At 38.7% G+C, this 22,992-nt stretch overlaps 2 protein-coding genes across 4 annotated transcripts; one reads left to right on the top strand and one right to left on the bottom strand.

The window, feature by feature from the left end:
- Positions 1–2,223: 2,223 nt before the first annotated feature.
- Positions 2,224–13,939, top strand: LOC116257733 (pentatricopeptide repeat-containing protein At1g11290, chloroplastic-like). Of its 3 annotated transcripts, none has more exons than XM_031634700.2 (5): positions 2,224–2,591; positions 2,682–2,827; positions 10,585–10,613; positions 10,801–11,015; positions 11,104–13,939. In XM_031634700.2, the coding sequence occupies exon 5, from the start codon at positions 11,215–11,217 to the stop codon at positions 13,663–13,665; it is 2,451 nt and encodes an 816-aa protein (XP_031490560.1). In that variant the 5' UTR covers positions 2,224–2,591; positions 2,682–2,827; positions 10,585–10,613; positions 10,801–11,015; positions 11,104–11,214; the 3' UTR covers positions 13,666–13,939. The 3 variants fall into 3 exon arrangements, with proteins under 3 accessions (XP_031490560.1, XP_031490559.1, XP_031490561.1); XM_031634699.2 differs by having other exon boundaries at positions 10,796–11,015; XM_031634701.2 differs by lacking the exons at positions 2,224–2,591; positions 2,682–2,827; positions 10,585–10,613; positions 10,801–11,015 and having other exon boundaries at positions 11,585–11,737; positions 11,829–13,939.
- Positions 13,940–21,460: 7,521 nt separating this feature from the next.
- Positions 21,461–21,856, bottom strand: LOC116257654 (stigma-specific STIG1-like protein 1). The gene has a single exon (XM_031634602.1). The coding sequence runs from the start codon at positions 21,854–21,856 to the stop codon at positions 21,461–21,463; it is 396 nt and encodes a 131-aa protein (XP_031490462.1).
- Between the last annotated feature and the right edge of the window lie 1,136 nt (positions 21,857–22,992).

Raw genomic sequence — 22,992 nt, 5'->3', positions numbered from 1 at the left:
CTTCAATCTACAAAGCCCCTTCCAAGATATGAGGTGCATCCTGTGGTTGATTCCTTGCTCCTTTGCCACACAAATCTCATCAACTGTCTCTCTACTTTCGAGAAAAGATTCAGTACACTGCAATTGAGGCCATATTATGTTTAATTAAACACAATCGACCTAATTATGAAAGTTAACATGCCTTCCAGCTAGTCAACTTCTTTTCCATTGTATCTATTAAAGGTCTACACGCCAAGCTTCTAGCAAACAAAGGAATACCCAACTACAAAGTTGGAAGATTACCTTAATTTCATGTCAGAGTAGATGTCAACCTCTTGCCCCTTTCCTCCTTAACATAAATGAGAAATATCATGGACTTATCTTTATTATCCTTAAAACCTGCACTATTCTCCAGTTTGGTGAGAAATCTTTTGATGTTCCTTACTGCAGGGATTGAATTTCTATTAAATATGATCACATCACCTGCAAACATCACTCTTTCCAACTCCATTTGATGAATTGGATACCTAAGAACCATAATCTTACAATCTACAATGTGCTCCATAGCCCCTCATTACCACTTCCATGACTAATATAAACAAATAAGGGGGCATATGATCTCCTTGACTTATTCTCTCACTACTAACCATTTCTCTTTAAAACCATTTACCCAAAGCAGAATAAGATACTACGTTCATGCAAGCCATCACTCTCTCCACCCACACTACATCAAAACCAAGGCAAAGTATGCTATTTTCTCGAAAATTGCAGGACACCCGATCTTATGCATTAGAGCTGTCCATTTTGAAACAAACAACTTCTTGCTCATGACTACTGAACCAATAAATCAATTCATGTGCCAACAGATACTGATCATGAATGTTTCACCTTTTAGGAATGCTCCCTGATTCAATTATCTTCTCAATCACATGCTCACTCTCAACACCATTATCTTTATAATAATCTTGTATAAGCTATTGCATAGAGATAGGCCTATACTCTTCAATCTTGACATCATCCATGTGCTTTGTAAGCAACATTGAATTGGTATAGTTTTACACTCCTCGCTATTCTCTCTAACTTGAAAAACGAGACCACTGCCTTATGCACATCATCACCCACCTTTTCCACATCACCTAGAAAAAATAATGGGGAAATCCATCAAGTCCTGCAGCACTATCCTTGTCAAGGCCAAAGATAGCCTGTCAGACCTCCTCTATGGAGATTTCTTTCATAAGACTATGGTTCTCATTCTCTTCCTTATTCGCATATTTGCAGCTACAAAAGATTGCCCACTCGCCTCTTCCTTATTCATGAATGCTTGAAAATACTATATAAAGCATCAATTTGAAATCCTCTTTCCTTTCATAACAAATACCTCCTACAATCAACTTCTCTAGCCTATTCCTGGTGTCAATTCTCTTAGCAATCATTTGGAAGTATTTTGTACTTCATTACCATCGGATATCCAATTCACATTCGCTTTATTCCTCCAATAAATTCTTCTAGGTGGTGAATATGTTTAAACTCATGTGTCACTTCCATCTCCCGGTTTATACATTACATATTACCTCTTTCAACTCCTTGCCAAATTTAGTCTAGCTCCCTCATTAACCTCTGAGCTCTTCACCTATAATCTCTGAGCTCTTTCACCTATCTTCCCAAATGATTCCTTGTTCCATAACCTAAGTCTTTTGTTAATCTTCTTCAATCTACACTGGATTTTAATGCTAGGGCAACCCTCCTAGTGTCTCCTCCATTCCTAACCAATGATTTCCCTAGCTTCAAAGACAGTCCACACGACTTCAATAATCTTAACCTCTTACTTTCTATCCTCCTGTCCCTCAACGCATAGTGGTTGGAGGACGGTCGGGCTATAGCCTTCAAAGCACACATGCAATCATATGATGTCTGAGGCATGATCACGCTGATTATTTCTTTTTCTTTTTTGCCTCCATTGGCTCTCTCCCATCCAGCCTTCCCAATCTGCTACCCCCATCCTGGCAACCTCTCCATCTATCAGGACCATCGCCTTGTTTACGTTCTATCATTTTTGCTTTCCCCCTTGGGTTTTGACATATAACTCTTTGATCATTCCTCTTATATGCCGACTCCAATTGGGCAATGTCTATAAGATTTTAAAAATCCAAAATTAAAAGTCCCAACAAGGGCGCTTATTAATAATATTTTACAGATCCGAACCGAACAGTCGAATGAATCAATCTGATGATTATAATCCACGTCCCTCGGGACATCATCGAACGCACAGGCTGCGGGTTTACGTCCCACCCAACCTGACTGAAGAAGGTTGGCGGCATTGTCACAGGGGAAACTGCGCCGGGCTCTGCGCTTTTGATTCATCTAAATGGTCCCGCTCCGTTCTTCCGTCCGGGCATCGTGCTTCGTTACCAGCGGCAGCAAGACGCTCCTTGCAGCGCTCCCCAGCATCGTTCATTGCGAGCAGCATCGAGCAGTCGGTCCTTGCAGCAGCAGTGAGAGAGGGACCTCCCCCGCCGCAGCAGCGAGCAGACGTTCCCCTTGCACCAGGAATCAGCGGCGTCTCTCTCTGCAACAGGGCGCAGCGCCTTCCCCTTCGTCCAGGCGAGGATTTCGTAAGCGTCTTTTCATCGAGGTTTTCTGCTTGTCTCATTGGGTTTGGGTTTGGATGTTCCAATAATCTCCATGTCTGCCTTCTCTTGCAGCTGCAACGTACACGCGACAGCAGCGACGACAGTTCCTACTGCCACCACGTTTCTTTTTCCTCTGCTTCTAGGCGATCCTCTCTGCCCAGAAGGATCGCTTTTGTGAATGATTGTTTCCTTCGGCTTTCCAGATTCATCCACATTAGGTATGCACCTTTCTCTTCTTCTCCTTTCAATAGTTATCCTCATTTTTGTTATTTCTTTTTTTTTTTCTTTGTGGAGTTTGATTGCCCTGCCTATATTCTCCTTCGGTTAATTTGCCCTTTTCTCCATGCGTTACGTTCGTCTGGGGAGTCAACAGTCTTTTTCTTTAGCCTTAGGTAAGAGTTTTATGTCACTCCCAATGCCATGGAGTATGGAGTGAAGAGAAACCTGTAACTTACAATGTAGATTTCAAAATCTAAAGGTGAATTTGTAACGAAAATTCAAACTCTAACGTAACAATAATAAAAAACTCAAAATGTAACGGTCATTCTGCATTCATCTACCCAAAAAAATTGTCATTTACAAGCACTCCTTTTTTATTACAGAGAGAACGCAAACATTCTTCTATATGCCATGCAAAACAAAATATAAAAAGAACTACAAAATCGATGATCTGACAGTGAAACTCAGGTGACTGCTCTATCTTGAATCTGTGCTGACACCCAGGCCTTATCACCTTCTACTAAAAAGGGGGAAAGGAACACATAAACTATAATTCCTAGTGACTCAATGAACAGTTCACAAAAGAACGTAGACTCAAATGCAATTACAGCATAATCTAAACAAGGAAGCATCACACTATGCAAAAAAAAAAGGTAAGCACAATATGAATAAACTTGTATTTTGCTCTTGATTTTTATAATCTCTCTTTGATAGAAACCTTGTTACCTTAGATTATTACTTCATTTAGATTATCATATCAGCTTAACAGCAATTCACTTTCCATATGTAGTAGTCATTTTTTAAAGTTGTGTGCCTTTGTGTTGAACTGTAGATAGGATCCGTTCATCTCTAACTTGTAGACTCCAAGGAATGTTAAGAGGACTCATGTTTAATCATCTCTAGTTTTTGGACTCTAAGGAGTGTTAGGAGGTCTTGACATTCATACACCTCTAATTTCTAGACTCTAGGAAAGTATTAAGAGGCATAGCATTTACATACTTCTAGTTTCTAGGCTTTCAAGGACTGTTAAGAAATTTATCAATCATTCACCTCCAATTTCTAGACTCAGAGGAGTGTTAGGAGGTTTAATCAACTTCCAACTATATAGTATATATTCTCGTTTCTATCATTATATGTCTTCTCTAGCAGGAATTTGGAATATATGGATGAAACTATAAGATAGTACACAATAATCTACTTTCTAAGCGAAGATCAACCATAAATGTGGAAAACTAATTAGGATAGCTTCTTTTGAATAGACTCATAATCATCTTTCTGATATAACGTATTATGTATAACGTGGTGACCCCACCAAGTAAGGGTGACTCTAAATAATTGATAATCATGGAAAGTCAATCATACAATTTAACAATTTCACAATGAGCAATAGGTTTAGTTATACTAAATCTGCTCACTTAGATATTCAACTAAACTCAGAGAACCTGTTGCAATTTTAACTGCTCTTCTTCAGTAGTCAATTATAACTCAAATAGTAAAGATGTTCCATTAACCCAAAATAAATTCCTCTTACATAAGAACTTGCTAATTATTCACAAGAGAATATAGATATAATAAATATTTTAATCATACAAGATCTGCTATCAAAATCCTCAACTTCTAAAAAGAAAGTTTTTGAAAATCGACCCATTCTTTTACAATATTTTTTGAACAATTCATTTCATTTTTTGTAGCTTTCTCAAATACCCCTCAAAATGGACACAAGTGTAATAGTCTATGTATCCTTCCTTAGGTACATGAGATAAAATTTCTTAGGAAACCGTTCCTCATAAACTAGTGAAAGGAATTGGTGATAGCGATTCAATGTACCTTTTTTTCTTTTGCTTTTTTATGAATCTCTTTGTTGTTGTTTGTCACAATTCTTTCATTTTTGGCAAAAGGTTTTCCAACTTACACTTGTAGACTATTACAGCTGACAGTCTTAGAGAGAGAAAATCAGCTTATTAACTAACCCTAATCTAATTAATAAAGAGATTAGGGCAGCAGTAGTGACTTACAAATAACATCATCCAAAAGTAGAGAAATGTTTAAAGAGAAGTCTGTCACATAGGTACAGGTACGGGTACCAGTATAGATGCTGGTACAGGTACAGGTTCGGACTATTTTAAAAAAACTTGGGTAACGGGGTATGGCTGTGTGTGTTGTGTGTGTATATATAACATGAAATAAGAATTCAAACAAACAAAATAACATATTCATGACATGATTCAAAATTTGTAGATTCTAAAAAGATATTTGAACAAAATATGAAAATGCAGCTATGTATGCATTTCCTGAGTGTAAATGGTGTACAGAAAAAACACAGAAATCCTAAATTTTGGTTAGGAAAGGACTCAGTCAACTTTGACCAAATCCTAAATCAGACAGATACGGTCCTAAGCATTGTCACAAAAAACGGCGTTATATTGAAAAAAACGCGTATTATATGCTAAAAACGCTTCAGCCGAAAAAAACGGGAATAAAACGCGTCTTTTTAAAAAAAACGGCAAATTTTAAAAAACGCGTATAAAACGCATCTCGCGTTTTCCTTTAATGGTCCAAGAATGAAAATGGCACAGTTGTAATATTGTTTAAAACATTTGTTTTTTTTCAAACTTGTTCGACCTTTTAGTGGCAAAAGAGTATTTTCACATAGCAAAAGAGGGCTTAGGGTTAAAAACGTGAAATCAACGAGTTTTCTTCGTGAGTCTTCGACGTTCTGAGTGCTTCTTTCGTTCGTGAGTCTTCTCTTCGACCGTTCGAGACAGAGAGGCGTTCGAGATTATTCTGAAGAATCTGAACTCTAAAGAGCAGGGCATTCGACATTCGGCTGGTTTCGTCTGGTCTGATCGTCTTCTTCTCGTTTTCATCCGGCTGAAGAGGAGGGCATTCGAGATTCGACTTCCTTTGTCTCCATGTCGTTTTCATTCGGTTGAAGTCTCTTTTTCATTCGAACGGAGGCAGGTTCTCTTTCCATGTTTGATTTAGCTATTTTGGTTTGTTTTTTTTTCTTTTTAAGACTTTAAGTTATTTCCCCTGCATTTTTCTTGTTGCCGTATGCATCAATGCATGTTGCTTATCTAGTCATTTTGTTAGTTATGCATTTGTTAGTTATGCTTATGCATTTGTTAGAGTGTTAGTTTTCATTATCTAATTTTAATTTGTTGCTTATCTAGTCAATTTCTCTGTTTTTTTTTTTATTTTTCATTTACTTTCTTTTTATATAATTATCAGGATTTTTTATTTATTTTTTAAAAATTTGCCGTCTTTTTCCCGTTTTATTTCCGAGATATATAACTTTGCCGTATTATACCCGTTTTTTTCTTCGCCGTATAATACCCGTACCCGTTTAATGTGACAATGGTCCTAAGTACATTGACCATATCTGGTATTGTTTGACCGATAGCCAAGAAGTATCTTGGACAGTACCAGTAGTGGTGTCGTACCCAACCGATACGGGTACAACCTTTAAAGCAGTACCCATGCGACAAAGTTCTCAACTATTATATAGTGCAAAGGACCACGTAGAAACTTAAAGTCTTATAACTAAACACTTCCCCTGAAGCTGGAGCATACATATTAATCATGCTCATCTTGTCACAACATCTAGAGGAATTACCAATAAGAAGAGCTTTGGTGAAGACATCTGTTGATCTTCAGATGATACATGAATGGTGGCTCTGGTTTCTCCTTGAATAAGGTCTCGAATGTAATGACAGTCCACCTCTCATGGAAAACTGGATTGTTTTGCAATGTATGTGGCTGCCCTATTGTCACAATGCATCCTCACATGAAGAAGAATTGACACACTTAGGCTAGATAGCATGAATTTAACCCAAGTAATTTCAACAGGAATTTGAACCATAGCACTGTACTCAGATTTTGTACTATATCTTACACCACACCTTGCTTTTTGCTTCTCTAGGATGTAAGGTTGCCTCCCACAGAACATAAAATCCTATGGTAGACTTCCTATCTTAGACTGAGCCAACATAGTTAACATCACTATAGACTTCCACTTCCAAGGACTTGCCTTTTGTGAACAAAAGCCCTTTACCTGGAGATGATTTCAAACATTTGATCACCATTAATGTTGCATCCCAATAAACTTTCCTTGGTCTTTTTATGAATTAACTTAACTTCCCCCCTGCAAAGCTAATGTCTGGTTTGGTCACAATAACATAGAGGTGCTTCTTAATAAGGGATTTGTACCAGTAATTCTGATTGGTCTTTATGAAGATGTGCATGGATTCATAGGTAGAGTGGTCGATTTAGCTCCTATCATCCTAGTGTCTTGCAATAAATAAAGAACATACTTCAGTTGGGATAGAAGTACACCTTTCCTATTGCGAGCAACTTCTATTCTTAGGAATGCCATAGTTAACCAAAATCTTTTGTCACCAATTGTTTTTGGAGGAACAACTTTGTATCAAAAATTTCTTGATCAAAGTCACTTGTCGGGATAATATCATCAACATAAACTACTAAAATGGTCATACCCCTAGAATTCTTCTTGATAAAAAGAAAATGATCAAGGGAGGATCTCACAAATCCACATGTTGATACCACCTCAGAGAACTTGTGGAACCACACACGAGAACTTAGCTTGAGTCCATATATAGCCTTCTTCAGTTTGCACAAATTTCCACACTCCCCTTGTCATTCAAACCCTAGTGGCTATTGCATATACGCAGTCTCATCAAGATCACTATACAAAAAGACATTTTTGATTCATGGTGTACGACCACAGAGATGATTCCCACCAGGGCAACTGGAGAAAAAGTCTCAAAGAAATCAACACCGTAGGTTTGTGTGAAGCCCTTAGCAACCAACCTAGCTTTATATCTTTCTACATAACCATCAGAATGATATTTCACGGTGAATACCAGCTTGAAGGCAACAATGTCACAATCATGAGGAGGATTTATGTGAATGTTTTTTACAAGAATACCAAATTGGGTCTTCATTTCAATAATAAGGTTCTTGAGAGTACATATGATTTCAGACCTTTCTTTTAAAAGGAAAACCCAAGTGACTTGAGAATAATTATCACCAGTGACAAGAAAATAACGCAATCTAGACCTACTAACAACTCTGCTAAGACTCTACACATTAACATGAAAAACATCAAATAGTCCACAACTAGATGGACTAAGACTTGATGAATAACTGCTACGGGTGTGCTTAGCAAGTTGACAAGCTTCACATGAAATGACTCGGGTACTGATAGATGAGGCAGTATGTGAGAAGCTTGAAGATAGATGGATGATCTAGTCAGAGATGCCACTGGAAGGAGGAGGACAATGAAAAAGTCGAGGAGGCTACAAAACCCACAGAATCAAATAGGATGTAGATGCTTCCTTGCTTATAACCTCCACCAATCGTCTTCCCAGTTTGCAAGTCCTGAAATGAACATAAACCAGAGTCAAATGTAAGACGACAATGTAAGTCATTGGTTAATTGTCAGACTGGAAAATCTTAACATCTCCATAACCCATAATAGGAGGCATTTTCTATTTGCAAGTTTCACATGACGAGTATGAGAAAATGTGTGGAGCAAGGTAAACAATGAAGGTCTACTACGAAAGTGCCTCGATTCCCCTGAATCAATAATCCAAGTAGCACCTGTATCATGTGAGTAGTATTGGCAAACATAGCATTGTCTATCATAATTGTGGAGGCTGATGGCTAAATAGATCTGTGTGTTAAGAACTGCTCATTACTTTGACTTGCTGATATTCAGTGTCATAGTCTCAGGATAGGAAGAAGACGAAGACCCATTTACTACTGATGAAGCTGCTTGGACAGATCTAATAGGAGACTGTGATGAATTCTTGCTATGCTTAGATGCAACACCTCTGCCTAGGGATGCAGTTGAAAATGCCCTATTTTCTCGCACTGGAATCTCTCACGACCTCCTCCTGACCCTCGGCTTGTGCCCCTCCACTTGGAGAAACTACCCCACGGCCTCTTGAAGCCACCAAGCAGATGGACGAGCATCCATGGAAGGTTGAGAAAGGGTCACAGCAAGACTGTTGAGACTGTTGTAAACCTCAACTAGGTCAGGGATTTCTACTCTAGTCAACATCTGTGCCTTTGCTATTGCATATTTGAGAGAGAGCCCCTCTAGAAACTTTGCCACCATACAATGTTCACCATGAGTCTTGTGGCATGTGGGACATGGAGGATGTAGAACTTTTAGTCTTTCATAGATTGACTTGATGGAAGTGAAGTATTGAGCAAAACATTGATCACCCTTGTCGCAAATTAAGTAATTCCTCCTCCACTTGCAAGATCTTGCTAACATTCTTGTCATTAGACTCAGAGTACGTTTGTTTCAAAAAATCTCACATCCGTTTGGCAAAGGTGTAGTATGCAATAGTAGGATGTAATATGTGGTTGTACACTATTCATAATCTATGACATGACAATATTATTATCTTCCTTTCATGTATTATATTTTTCAATCTTCACCATAGACTTATTTTTTTTTATAACATGTTCCTTCTGATGTCCCATCATAGACATCATAAACACACAGAACCAAATCTTATAATTACATCCATCTAACTTTACAATAGAGCTATAAGAAAAGGGATTTCTTGTGTTCTTATGCTTATAGCCTCATACTGCATCTCTGTCATGCTTTCATCAGCCATAATGCGAGACTAGACAATATGACCTTGATCTAGTTGCACGTTGATAAAATCAAGAGTATAACATACATCAATCAACTTGAGAGGATTTAGGCAGCAGAATTTTTCAGCATCTATAAAAGTACATAAAAAATATATATCTATCAACTTGCTGTTGAGTAAATCAGTCCACCAATCACAACAATCAACTTGAAAGGATCTGGGCCGCAGAATTTCTCAACATTAATAAAAGTACTTAAAAAAGTTTATCAACTTGCTGTTCAGTAAATCAGTCTACCAAACTCCCACGTAGTAGGCTTCATACGTTGCTTACTAGAATCCACATATACAGGTAAGAAAGACAATCAATCTGATAAGAGTATACCGAACTTGTGACCACTTTTCCACAATCAGTCAAAGAAAAAATCTAATAAGAATATGGTCCACGTACAACCACCCTTCCACGAGCCCAGATCTGACGTAGAACTTGCTAACGCAACTCCCACGCGGTTGCTCACGCTCCACTACATCCACGTTGGGAACCTAATCACACATACCTCTCACGTGTGATTAGGTTCTCCTTCCACGCTGCTCCACTATCTCCTGATCAGCAAAGAAAAAGGAGAAAGGAAAGGTAGAGGAAGAACAACGGTAAGAAGAGATGGAAGAGAGAAGAGAAGGAGAAGAGGTCACCGGAAAGTCATGTCAGTCGCCGGCGGAGAAGGGTGGATTTCGCCGGGTCTGATACCATGTTACAGCCAGCAGTCCTAGAGAGAGAAAATCATCTTATTAACTAACCCTAATCTCACTAATAAAGAGATTAGGGCAGCGGTAGAGACTTATAAATAACATCAACCGAAAGTAGAGAAACATTTAAAGAGAACTCCTAACTAACAAATATTGCAAAGGACCACCTAAAAACTTAAAGTCTTCTAATTTAACATAGACAAGGATGGAGAGTTTGTCATATTATTTCATCTGCATAGTCTGGTCAAGGGGTTTCTTTTGTTGAACTTTTCTTGTAGGTTTCAATAAAAGGTTCTTGCTGGTATTGTTGCTTAGCCAAAGAGCGATAACTATTTGAGCTTTTATGCTATGCTAATGCTGTCGACTTGCTTTTGCAGGTTTATGGAGTGCTAGGACATAGAAAGTGGTAATTGCAACACATTCATTCTAGCTGCTTTACCCCACTTTTGTACATTGTTTGTTGAACTTGTCTGCATGTTTAATGAGATGATTTAAAGAAGTATATGCACCAATTCCCTTTACTGTTTTGTGATCCTTTTTGTTGATATACAACCTTTTGATGTCAATGTGTTGTTACTTTTTGGTTAGAAAAGAATTGCATAGCAGCTTGTGGCTGCTATGGATAAACCACTAGAAACTGGCATTAGTTTGGATACCATATCCCTTTGAGCCCAATGTACCTTGATGGAGAGCCGAAAAAGTGGAAGAAACATATTCAATGCAGAGGATGATATAGTGCTTTGGAAAAACTGGGATGCACAGTTTATTGAGTTGACAATGGTCATATTTACAAATCAGTTAAACATCAGTAAGTGGTTTCATTCCAGAATCCTTTTTCTTCTCATCATACAGTGGTTAGCTTTTTCTAGGAATTAATTTCTTACCATCACACGCAGGTTAAAAGTACAGGGTAGAGACTTTTGTCTATTCCCTTTTCTCCATGTTCTTATTTCTCGAAGAAAACACCTTGGAAGTTTTATTTTTGGTCATCAAACAGACGCTCAAGGATGCTTCGCCACTTATTTGTAAATGGCAGCAAGCGAGCCACCATTCCCGACCCTCAACAGAGTGTGGTGCGATGGAACTTTCTTTTGCAGGACATTTCATCCACTGGCCAGCAAGAAGTCGTGCTTTCCCTCTTCCGGGACATGCTTTCTGCCGGTGTACACCCAAATGCCTCCACCTTCCCTTCTGCACTTTGCTCCTGTGCACGTCTCTTAACTGCTCGACTTGGCCAAACCATCCATGCCTTCGCCTGCAAATTGGGCTGCGGGTTTGATCCATTTGTAGCCTCCACAACCCTGCACATGTATGCTGTCTGTGGCCGCATGGATGAAGCTCACCAAGTGTTTGTTGAAATGCCTCGAAGAAATGTCATCTCCTGGTCGATAATTATTCAGGGATATGCACAGATTGGGCAGCTTGAGGATGCATTTGCTTTGTTTAGGCTCATGCTACGGGAAGGTGGGGTGATCCCTAACGCTGTGACCATGATTAGCTTGGTCCCAGCATGTCGGCATCTTGGAGATGGTGAGTGTGTTCATGCCTTTGTTGTTAAATTGGGATTGGAATCCCATTCTCTGGTGGGCACTTCACTTGTTGACATGTATCTTAAGTGCAGGGATGTTGAGGGAGCGATCTACTTCTTCAACAGGTTGGAAGATAAGAACACAGTTTCCTGGTTGGTGATGGTTTCTGGATTAGCTAAGAGCGGCCATCTGGCTGACGCGGTTTTGATAATGAGTAGGATGCGAGAATTCGATGTGAAGCCGGATTCATTTACACTGGTTGATATGTTATCTGCATGTGCTCATAGTGGTCACATGGAACTGGGAATGTTGGTCCATTGCTTTACTGTAAAAACTGGCTTAGAGTGTGATGAGTATGTCGGCTCAGGGTTGATCAATATGTATTCCAGTTGTGGATTGTTGAGTGTTGCACATACCATCTTTGATCATATGACCACAAGAAATTTGGTAGTCTGGAATTCAATCATGCACTGGTATGCTCAAGAAGGGAATCTCCAGGTTGCAGTTATGCTCTTTCATGAGTTAAAATATAGTGGTTTAACTCCTGATTTTATTTCAATAAGGAGTTTATTGTCGTCAGCTTCTCTGGTAGCAGCTAACTTTTTTGGTAAATGCATCCATGGTTATGCTGTCAAGGTTGGTTTAGACTTGGAAGTTGACACTATAAATTCTTTTCTGGATTTTTATGCTACGGTAGGAGAACTCCAGGACATGGAATCCTTGTTTTGTACTGTGAAAGATGAAGGAGATTCAGTTTCCTGGAATTGCATGATACGTGGCTACTTGGACAATGGATATCCCAATCACGTTCTCAGGATATTCAGCAATATGTTGTCTGCATCTATTGCTCCTGATTCAGTCACTCTTTCTAGTGTTTTGAAAGTATTTGCATGCAATGGAGCTATGATGAGTGGGCTCTGTGTTCATGCTTTTGCCACCAAATTAGCATTAACATGTGATAATTTTGTTGGAACTGCTTTAGTCGACATGTACACAAAATGTGGTGAAATTGGCTCTGCGTATCAGATGTTCGAAGAGATGCCCGACAGAGATGTGGTGACATGGAATGCCATGGTTGCAGGATACAGTCAGCATGGTCTTATGGATGAAGCGTTGGCACTTTTCAATAGCATGAATGCAGATGAAAGTTATACACTTCTTCCAGATTTTATCACGTTGGCATCTGTTGTTTCTGCTGTTGCACATTCAGGATCTTTGGAACATGGTAGACAGTTGCATGCTTATGTAGTGAAGAGGGAATTCTTGAGAAATACCACTGTAGCAAATGCTACCATTACAATGTATTCCAAGTGTGGTATTGTGGAAGATGCATGGTCTATCTTTGAGAGGATGCTTCATAAGGACTGTACATCTTGGACTGCCATGATTGCAGGCTATGGCATCAATGGTTTAGGTCGAGATGCAGTATTTCTCTTTGATAGGATGAAACAAGAAAGTGACATCACCCCAAGTGATATCACCTTCCTTGAGATACTCTCTGCTTGCAGTCATGCAGGGTTGTTGAAAGAAGGGCTTTCATACTTCAAGTCTATGAAAAGCATATACAAGATTTTGCCATCAAGTCGACATTATGCTTGCATTGTTGATCTTCTCGGTCGACATGGCTGTGTGTATGAGGCATATTTGTTGATAAGGTCAATGGCTGCCACAGCATCTATTAAACCTGATGCAGCAGTTTGGGGTGCCTTATTAAGTGCCTGCCGGATTCATGGGCAGGTAAAGTTAGGAGAGGTAGCAGCTGATGAGATAATGAGATTGGAACCAAAAAACAGTGGCTACCGAGTATTACTGTCAAACTTATATGCTGCTACAGGTAGATGGAACAATGTTGCGGATGTTAGATGTGTTGTGGAGCTGGGTGGCTTAATAAGAACTCCTGGATGGAGTTGCATTGAGGTTAGAAATTGAAGGTCATACATTAAGCATTTTAAGGGACCCATAGTGTGCTGTCTTACTCCTTAATGGTGGATGAGAAGAAGCATTCAGCGAAAACTATTTCATTTATAACCTGCTTTACTGACATTGCAGTCAATGTGTTTTATGACTTTCCAAGATTGTTTTACATTTCGCCCAGAGTAATAACATGTGTATCACTAATCTTGGGGAACTCGAATGGTTGTAAATGTTTCCTTAACTCCAAAGTACTTATAAATTCTTATTTAAGTTCTGAAGTATTTGTAAATCTCTTTAATAGTACAATGATTGCTAAAAGGTTGCCAGAGTTAATTAAACTTTAATGAACTGTGAGTATAATCAGTATAAAATAGCATTCCTATCCTTCTAGTTCATTAGAGTTTATGTATGGCTTCAGTTTGTAACTCTGGCTGTTTGTTGCTTTTTAAATAATTTAGAAGATGTTAGCTTTAGCTCACTACGCCAAATATCATTTGTAGCAACAGTACGTGCCTACACCTTAATGGGGATGGGTCTGCATTTGTGGACCCATTTCCCAAGTAATAATAATAAAGGAGAAAAGAGGCCACAGATTGGTCATTTCTACTTGATAAGAGAGAGTGGATGAGAAAGAACATAGTTGAGCTAGTAAAAAATTTGCGTTCCCCTTCCCTCCTGTCCCAATGGCTGCAGGTGAATCTGAGCATGTAGACTCTATGCATGGATACTGAAGGAGTCGTTGATACTTGATAGTGGTGGCAATGATTGCAGTGCTGTGATTGTTTTCTACCATGCTATGGTGCTGGGGGAGAACCGTCCCTGGGAAGTTGCTGGAGTGGGAGGATTAAGGCAGATAGTCTGACCTGCTGTGTCCCGGACACAGGTACTTTGTTGGCTCTCTCTCTCTCTCTCACACACACACACAGTCGGATATCGTGTTGTGTGTTTTTAGGTGAATGGTCAGGAATTTTGATTTTTTTTTTCTTTTAGAGTTTGTGGATTCTGCTTGATTCATCTGCATTGGGCAGGGTTCTTCAATTGATAGCAAACATATATGTTGGATGAGGTGTTTTGTTGAGATTTTTCCGCTTTTTATTTTGCCTGTGCTGTCACCAAGTTTTGGTTTCCTGTTGCTATGGTTTTAGGATTTCTAGGGAAGATACTAAACTTTTTTTTTATCCTGATTTGTGGTTAGCGTAAAGTTTGGGCTGGGGGTTGAGAACCAATTAGTATTGTGAAAATTAGGGCAGAAGTCTGATTTCATTATGTTTATTTCAGTGTGGATGTCGAGAGGAGTTTTTGCGTTACAGAGTGCTGTTTGCACACATTTTTTTGTTCTCTCATAACTATGGAAGACAGAAGCATGGAAATTTTTGCACATAAAGTGTGGTTAGCTTATCTGCCTTTTATACATAAATTGTAGAAATGAACCATTAAATGCATTGGAGGTCGCCTTTCCTATTCCAGGTAGCAACTTCCAGGTGTTCTTGGAGGAGGTCGTCTACACAGAACCGTTTACAAAAGAACAACAACCTTATCTTTATGTCTGCAGGCTGAAGGATTATAGGGGAATTGTTGCTCCTAATTGTCGGTTTGATCTTGAAAGGGTGCACGGTTTGATAAACACCTTGCTAATTGTCGAGAAGCCAAATGAGGCTGTTCAACCTATGGGGTTTAGTCGTCTCCTACCAATTAACCAGTGTGTTTATGGAAATGACATATATGTGCAAATGTTAAGGAGGCGCTAGGTGGCAGGCGGCCTAATGGGTGGGAGTCTTGTGGAATCTTCTAATGATGTTGGCAACTTAATGGGGATAGTCACATATGAGAAATGAGCATAGTCTTTTTTGTGAACAAGGAGGATTGGAGACTGCCTTTCCATTCAGAGTGTCTACACTCTTGAATCCGACAATTTTAAGAAAGGTTGCACCTAAAGATCTTGTAGCTGCCATGGAAGCTTTATGGGGAAGTAATAGGCGTACGATGCAACCACTGAAAGGGTGATGGTAGTGTTAACTACAAGAATGATCCAAGCAGAAATGAGTTGGGGGCATTTAGGGGACCAAATGGGTACAAGCCTTGAATCTGTCAGGAGGGGAATGAGACTGAAGGCGTTAATAAATCTGAAAAGAATGGGAAGTAGTAAAAGAAATGGTGCATTCGCTTTTATAGGATCACAGGTCCCAAGGAGTACTAAGCAGGTAGAGGCTTGTACATCACAGTTGGGGCATTTCCAAAACATTAAAGAGGTATCTGCTGACCAGATTGTCACGAAGTCTCCCAACTAGAGAATTGAAGAGATGATTCAACCTTCAGAAATGGACACCTTTCTCAATCTCGTGAGTGACACATTCTTGATGACTCATTTCCTACCAGTCACAGCAAACGCGTCTAACAGGCACTTAGATTAATTTCAACAATAGAGTAACATTGGGTGAAATTGCTAGAAAATTTAAGAACCATTGGTGTTGTATTCTGGTAGATGTTAAAAGTTGGACCCCAGTGGATCTACCTTTTACCAAAGACGTTTTTCTCATTTCCGAAAAGGGTAATTACACAATTAATATTGAAGGAATGGTAGCAGCTGTTGTAGTTGTACAGAAGGGAAAAGATTTTGCCATAGCGCAAATTCATTCCAGTGGGCCGTTCTATGAAGAACTACCCCTGGCCACATGCTTGAGATGACCTGTAAAACAAACACAGCTTCAAATCTCTAATCACTGACCAAAGAGACCTCACCATGGAATTTGACTCAGGTGTACGTCATGGTTCACATCTTTCATTTGCGGTCAATGCATTGTTTGCAAGGTCCTCATCATCCTTTACCCACCAAAAACAAGTATTCAAGGAAGCAGGCGGGGTTACTTACCTGGAAATGAGGAGAGGGAAGCAATCGAGAGATCTAAATCAATGCTTATGGAACTAGCTCAGACACAAGAATTATCGAGGAGATCAAGGTTCATATTTTGGTAGATGTATTGGAAATGCCCATGAGGAAACCCCAGCGATGGACCTGAATTCTGATGGGTAGAAGGACCTGCTATCAACTTAATGGAAGCAAAGATTTTCTATTTCTGTTGGGTGCCATGGGGTTGCTGCAGGAGCTTATAAAGAAATGCATTAAGTTAGGTGATTGGGAAGTCATTGCAAACAGAGGCTTGGAATGCATCTCTGGGTGCAAGGAAAGGCTCTTCCCAGTCCGATACCATTTTCATTTACACCTTGAGGACAAGGTGTTTCTCAAGGGGGGAGTATCGTTAGGCATCAAGTATAAGATTGGATTGGATCCCCACGGGACTGATCCAGTAGTGCTTATATATATGGTCGAAGGATCTGAGTTGAGAATTATTACAGGTATCGAGTGTTTGACCCCTCTGGTGAGGGAGAACCCTGATCGGGGATTAGGCTGAGTGTGTGTGCATGCATTGTTGGGTTTCTCTTGTAAAGGGGCAGTCCTTGTTGGCAGTGGCTAACATATATCCATAGATATCACCATATTTTAGAAAATATCATGATATTAATGAAAAATGAAAAAAAACAAACAAAGGGGAATAATACATGACATTTTGAAAAAAATATTCAAAATAAATTTATCACGTTTTTATTCCGATCATTATTTTGTCTCTATTTTTTTCGACTTTTGTTTTTATTTCCTCTTTCCTTAGGTATTTAACTTGACCTCTTAGATGTAATATGATGCTTATTATTTTATCATTTTAACTAGATATATGGTATGTTTTCTTATTAGTTTGTCATTTATTTATTTTACCTAATATTGTGAATTATTTATTTTTTAAAAATTCTCTGAGATTTTGCCTGAGATTTTCCCAGAAGAAAACAACTTTTGTCAAAAAAAGGAAAACCCTCAGTAGTGGAAACCAGATACAGTGTCTGTGGCTACTTTATATATATATATATATGTGTGTGTGTGTGTGTGTGTGTGTGTGTGTGTGATTGTGTGTATCTATTATCTACTCTGATACACGGGTGCAGCTGTGCACATGAAATGTCGGTGTCAACTTGGGTGGACATGGGCACAGGTATGGACACACGTAAGACACGGCACGGACATCGGGTACAGTGAGTTAGAAGGGGCTGCTTTTGTCCTATGGGGTGTTAGTAAATTCAGTTACAAGGGACATGTGTATCATGTGATGACTTTGACTTGAGGAATGAGGACTATGCAAATCTTCTCTCATTATGTCACTGTTTTGATCTGACCTTATTATTGTTTGTCTTGAGTCAGATGCCTTCGATACTGAAAGACTGCTTTTGATTTTCCAAATTCTGGTTGTCGTGAGAACTCTGCAGGTCCAACTCCCAAGGTACTATGTCAACTGCTTACGAGGAGGATTTATTTTTTCTCTCTGACCACAAACAAACAGGAGTGATTAATTCAGACCATTATGCCAAGCTCAACCAAATAATAACATGCTGTCACTCAAACTACAACCTATGGCTTATATTTTCAACTTTAACATGGCAGCTTCTGGCTGTAGATTGAAGTTCCTGCGTTCTGTCTTTTACCATGATTGATTTGTATTTTTTCTACTTTATTCTTCTGAGTTGTGTCATAGCCTCAACAAGTTGCTACTCTACGAAATGCAGCTTCTTTTACATACTTTTTGATATGGAACAAGAGGAACTTAAGAATAATATTATGTGGAGATGCTGATATACAACTATCAAGGGGACTAAGACATGACACTGTTGAGGAAGCGAGAGATGTTGGAATGGTGATAAACCAGGTTAGCAAATTCTTTTGAAAGTTCTTAATGTAGTAGAATTTCTGAAGTACTTTCTGCAACTCATGACTAAAGATGATGTATCTGTTGGACCCCAGTTAGACGTCAATAGTTTGGCCATAATGTGTAAGGAGAGATGGAGTACTGGAGGACCTTCTTGTGTTCTTGCGAAGTAGTCATTTTTCCCTATAGTTTCTGGCAGTTTGTTTTGATTGATCTGAAATGACTCTTCATTTTGAATTAGGTATTGGCATTAGAAATTTAGGGTGTTGAAGTCTGCCGACCTTCTGACTCTTGTAGTATTACGACCTGATCATCAGTTTATAAACAGTTCTCATTTCCTCATCTGCTAGCGATTCACAGATATTCAGAGGACTTGCTTATTTTCATGTATATTGTCTTATATTAATTAATGTTTTTATGCTCCTATATTTATTTCCACTAATGATCTGATTTTAACTAATATTTTAAGGCACTTGTTAAGCAATCTCTAGCTTCCTTGCAGACTTCATGTCTTGTCTTAAATGTTTCTACATTCTAGACTGCCACTACCTTTCCTTTCTAGCTGTGAGCTTTTCTTATAATATAAGCTGATGGACGTATTCCCCAATCGTGCAAGGATCTCTGGTCATCTTAGCGTCTGCTTCTCAAGTGTATATTCTCTGCATTTAAGTTCTATTGTCTCATGCTAGTCATTTCTGCTAAGTAGTTTGAGTTTTTCTGTTCAACCTGAAGTTAGGTGTTCCTTGGTTCTGGTGAATTCAGTTGAGAAATGATTACATTTTGTACCCAGTGCCACTTCTTTTAACATATAGTTCACGTCAACTGGGTGATACGAAGGTGTCGATGATTTTTTGTTTACAAAATAGATTCTTTTTTGTGTTTATCCTTTTGGTTTAGCTTGTTTTTGTTTTTGTTTTCCCCCCTAATTGTATGTATCTATGCAGCTTTTTTAGGGCAAGATATATTCCTCCCACCAAATATAATAGAAGAATATTTTTCTCCCACGTACTTTATTTTATGAAATCATCTTTTTCTTTTTATTTTTTTAAACACTTGCAAGCTGGAACTGGTATCGCTGAGCTCTTTGCTCTTGAGAAACAGACCAAGGAACAGTCTGCCCTACTGGAAGATAGCTGCAACCCGCAGCAGATCAGTTGATGAATGAAACTAATTTGAATGTAATTTTTATAATGCAAACTTAAGGTTGCATTTGGATGACACCTTGAAAAAAGGTTTTTTTGCAATAACCTTTGTGAAAGCCACTTCTTTGTAATGAGTTGTGAGAATCTGGTTTGTGTTTCGATGACATGACAGAGACCAGGTTTTTAGTCTTTGAAACCATGATTTTGTTTGGATGACAAAAAATGAGATTTGCAAAGTACCTTGGAACATTAGTTTCCAGAATATATAATGTTCCTTTATTCCTTTTATCATATGCTTGCTTATCAGCGCACCCTTCACCTTGATTGCGGTCAATACTCGGCACTGACCACTCTCTTTAATGGTGGATTTGCTTCCACGAGGACCACGACCACCATGTATCTTGTGTTTCTTCTTTTTAAAGGTATTGCTGTTTGTTTACCAAAAATGTAGTTTGAAAGGTTTCTAATTTTGATCTTAATATCTTTCCAATATTCCATGCGTTATTTAGCTGCTCCATCCAACATTATCAAAGTATTGTTAAATCGAAAGGGGTAACTTATGGTCCACCAAATCGGGTGAATCCGTATTGGAATTGCTTGTGAACTGCATTAATGAAAAAATGTATTTTTATTTAAAGTAAATATGAAGGATGAGCACTTTAGATAATAATAACTTAGGATAGCCAAAATAAAAACTTAATAATACTAATACTTTAAAATAATATCTTAAAAATTAAATAAAAATATTATTATAAGCACGGGATAGGGCATGCGCTTGTAATGTACACTTTTCATTTCCTCCTTAGAGGCTATTTTATTGATCCTGAACTTACTGGGATCGGAACCGCTCTCCTTTTAAGTACAGACTTATATAAGCATTTAAACCATGGAAATTGGAAATGCACAGCAGAGACCAAGCTTGGCCGAAATAGGATGTGTTGACACCTTAAAATGTCGTTTGAGTCGATTGTAAATCGGCTGAACATATCTACAAGTTTATTTTTGAAAAACAATAATCGTGAAAAATGACATGTGGAATGGGCCACCAGATCGGAAAGAATTGAGTTGTGCATCATCATTGTATCACCCACAAGACCTATGCTAGTACTAATGGAGACCACGCTCTTCCCTTACTCTGCAGTTATTTGACCGTTTTAATCAATGGTTAACCAGTTAGATTTCAAACTATTATAAAATGTACAAAAAGGTTTTACCATCGCATTGACCTGCCGCTAATTCATGTTTGATACACGTTGATATTTCTGAAAATGTGTTAAGAAACCCGCTAGACTTTTCTGGTGTTCAATATGAAAAGTGTTCACAATAGTTTCAAAATGCTAAGCTCTCTGCCGCGCTCTAGATTTTAATCGTCCCGATGTAGTTACGATTGCCAAAAACAAACAGCAACCGCTCATGCTCATGAACTAAACCATATTTTAGCCACATGAAAAAAACTGGACGTTGCTAAAGCTTTTAACAATGTTCAGAACCATCCTCAAAAGCGTCACAAGTCACTAATGCCACTGCGCCATGTAGGCAAAGTTTTAGCTTTTTTGGCAATGGTTCATATATATATATATATATATGAGAGAGAGAGAGAGAGAGAGAGAAACCGGTAATTCAAAAAAATGAACTAGTATCGACGGCACAGTTGGATCGCGTCCAAACTGAGTTTCTCAAAACGAGATTTTCGTTGTTTTGGCCAGTTCAGATCCTTTCAGTAACCGAGACACCAATTAAGAGTTCTTCAACAGCAGAGAGGAGGAGGATGAAGATGACAGGATTCACAAGCGTGATTTATTATTAGAACGTTGAACCATGAAAGCCTTCTACCAAAAAGAAATTGACTCAGAACAAAGCAAAATCAACGCAGGAATAACAGTTACTGCTTAAGAGATTTAAGCGCCTGCGAGAGAATTCCTACGCATAATCGCACATCCCATACGAACAGCGAGCACCACTCTTGCACTTCTTGTTGCAGCTTCCGCAGTGGTGTGCATCAAACATCAGGTTCACACATTTTCCATGGCAACACGCCTCCAAGTGCCTGCACTTCTTCCCACAGACGCCGCAGTGCCGCGCATCGCGTTGCATGCTGACGCAGGCGCCATGGCAGCAGTCCGGGCCGGCGGAGCCACGGAGCAATCGACAGGTGCCCGGCCAGGAATTACAGCTCCATGCCTCCCCAACGGACCTGGCTAGAAACTCACTGGGTCTAGCATCCAATGTATGGGTGCTGAGCTCTCTGGTGGTGTGAGCTGCAGTCAGGGTGCCAATGGCCAAGCAGATCATGAGCGCGAGTACAGAGGGCCTCATGTTGGTGGGCAGGAAGTGGAGAAGTGACGCAGAAGAAATTACTAGAGATTCTGATACTTTAATTGTTATGACTCCGTTTAGGTACTGGCCGGGATTTATATAGGCTTTTAGTTGTCTTGAATCGTTAAGAAACGGAAGATCCCGTTTTCTCAAGTTTACATATTTAGAGGATGAGGGGGTTGCCCGCATTTATTGCCATGTTTGATTTACTTTTGCTTTCTTTATGTGCATAAGTGCACACACGTATGTAAACTCAACGTACTTATATAATTTCTTATTATATATATATATTTAACAATTCCGTTACAAGTTTTTGAATATATCTAATTATAAATATGAGATTTTTCCTTTTTTATTTTATATATGCGAGAGAGACGAAGAGAGAATGAATATTATTCAACATTTCCAACTAATCCATAAATCCATTTGACTACCTTGTTTGATTTAACTTTGTTTTATTTATTTATTTATATAAATGCACAAATATACACGCAATATACTTATATAATTCTTGATTATGTACGTAAAAATTATGTTACAAATTCATTATTACGTATACATAGATGTGTGTGATTTTATGTTATTTATTTTATGTATGGGAGAGAGGCGAAGAAAGAAGAAGCATTGAAGATCATTTCCAAAAATTGACATGGTTTTTCTATGCATGGAAACAAAACAGTCCATAGTAGTGGTTTCCTATAATATGGAAATTTCTGCCGATTTTATTTCTTTATGCACGGCGACATACAAGGAAATTATGCATAATGAGTATCCTCTGATTTGCCAAATCAGAGATGAGAACAGTAAAGGAAATCACGTAATTATCTTATGTTCTCATTCCTTTTCTTTCTAAATTTCTTTTCCCTCCTTTCTTTGAAATTTATCGAATTCTGGAGTTTTGGTGGTCGGGAAAATACTTTAAAAGCAATTGGCAAGGGAAGAAAATGCAAAAGGAAACAAACTTTAGGTGATGCGCATTTTAGCTACGTTGCTTTTCATTGAACTTAGGATATATAAAAAGCAAACACGAATATTTTGGACAAGCTTTCTTGTGTTTGTTGCTTTGATCCGCTTTGTCTTCCAATTGGGAGTTCAGATATTTGACAATCAAGTTCCAGTTGATTGGATGATTCTAT

Source organism: Nymphaea colorata, chromosome 7 (genome assembly GCF_008831285.2).
Source record: "Nymphaea colorata isolate Beijing-Zhang1983 chromosome 7, ASM883128v2, whole genome shotgun sequence".
Taxonomy (NCBI): Eukaryota; Viridiplantae; Streptophyta; class Magnoliopsida; order Nymphaeales; family Nymphaeaceae; genus Nymphaea; species Nymphaea colorata.
This window is presented reverse-complemented; position numbering and strand designations above follow the sequence as displayed.

Excerpts from the sequence above, each read along its gene's own strand:
- LOC116257733 (XM_031634700.2), top strand. The coding sequence starts at position 11,215 with ATGCTTCGCCACTTATTTGTAAATGGCAGCAAGCGAGCCACCATTCCC.
- LOC116257654 (XM_031634602.1), bottom strand. The coding sequence starts at position 21,856 with ATGAGGCCCTCTGTACTCGCGCTCATGATCTGCTTGGCCATTGGCACC.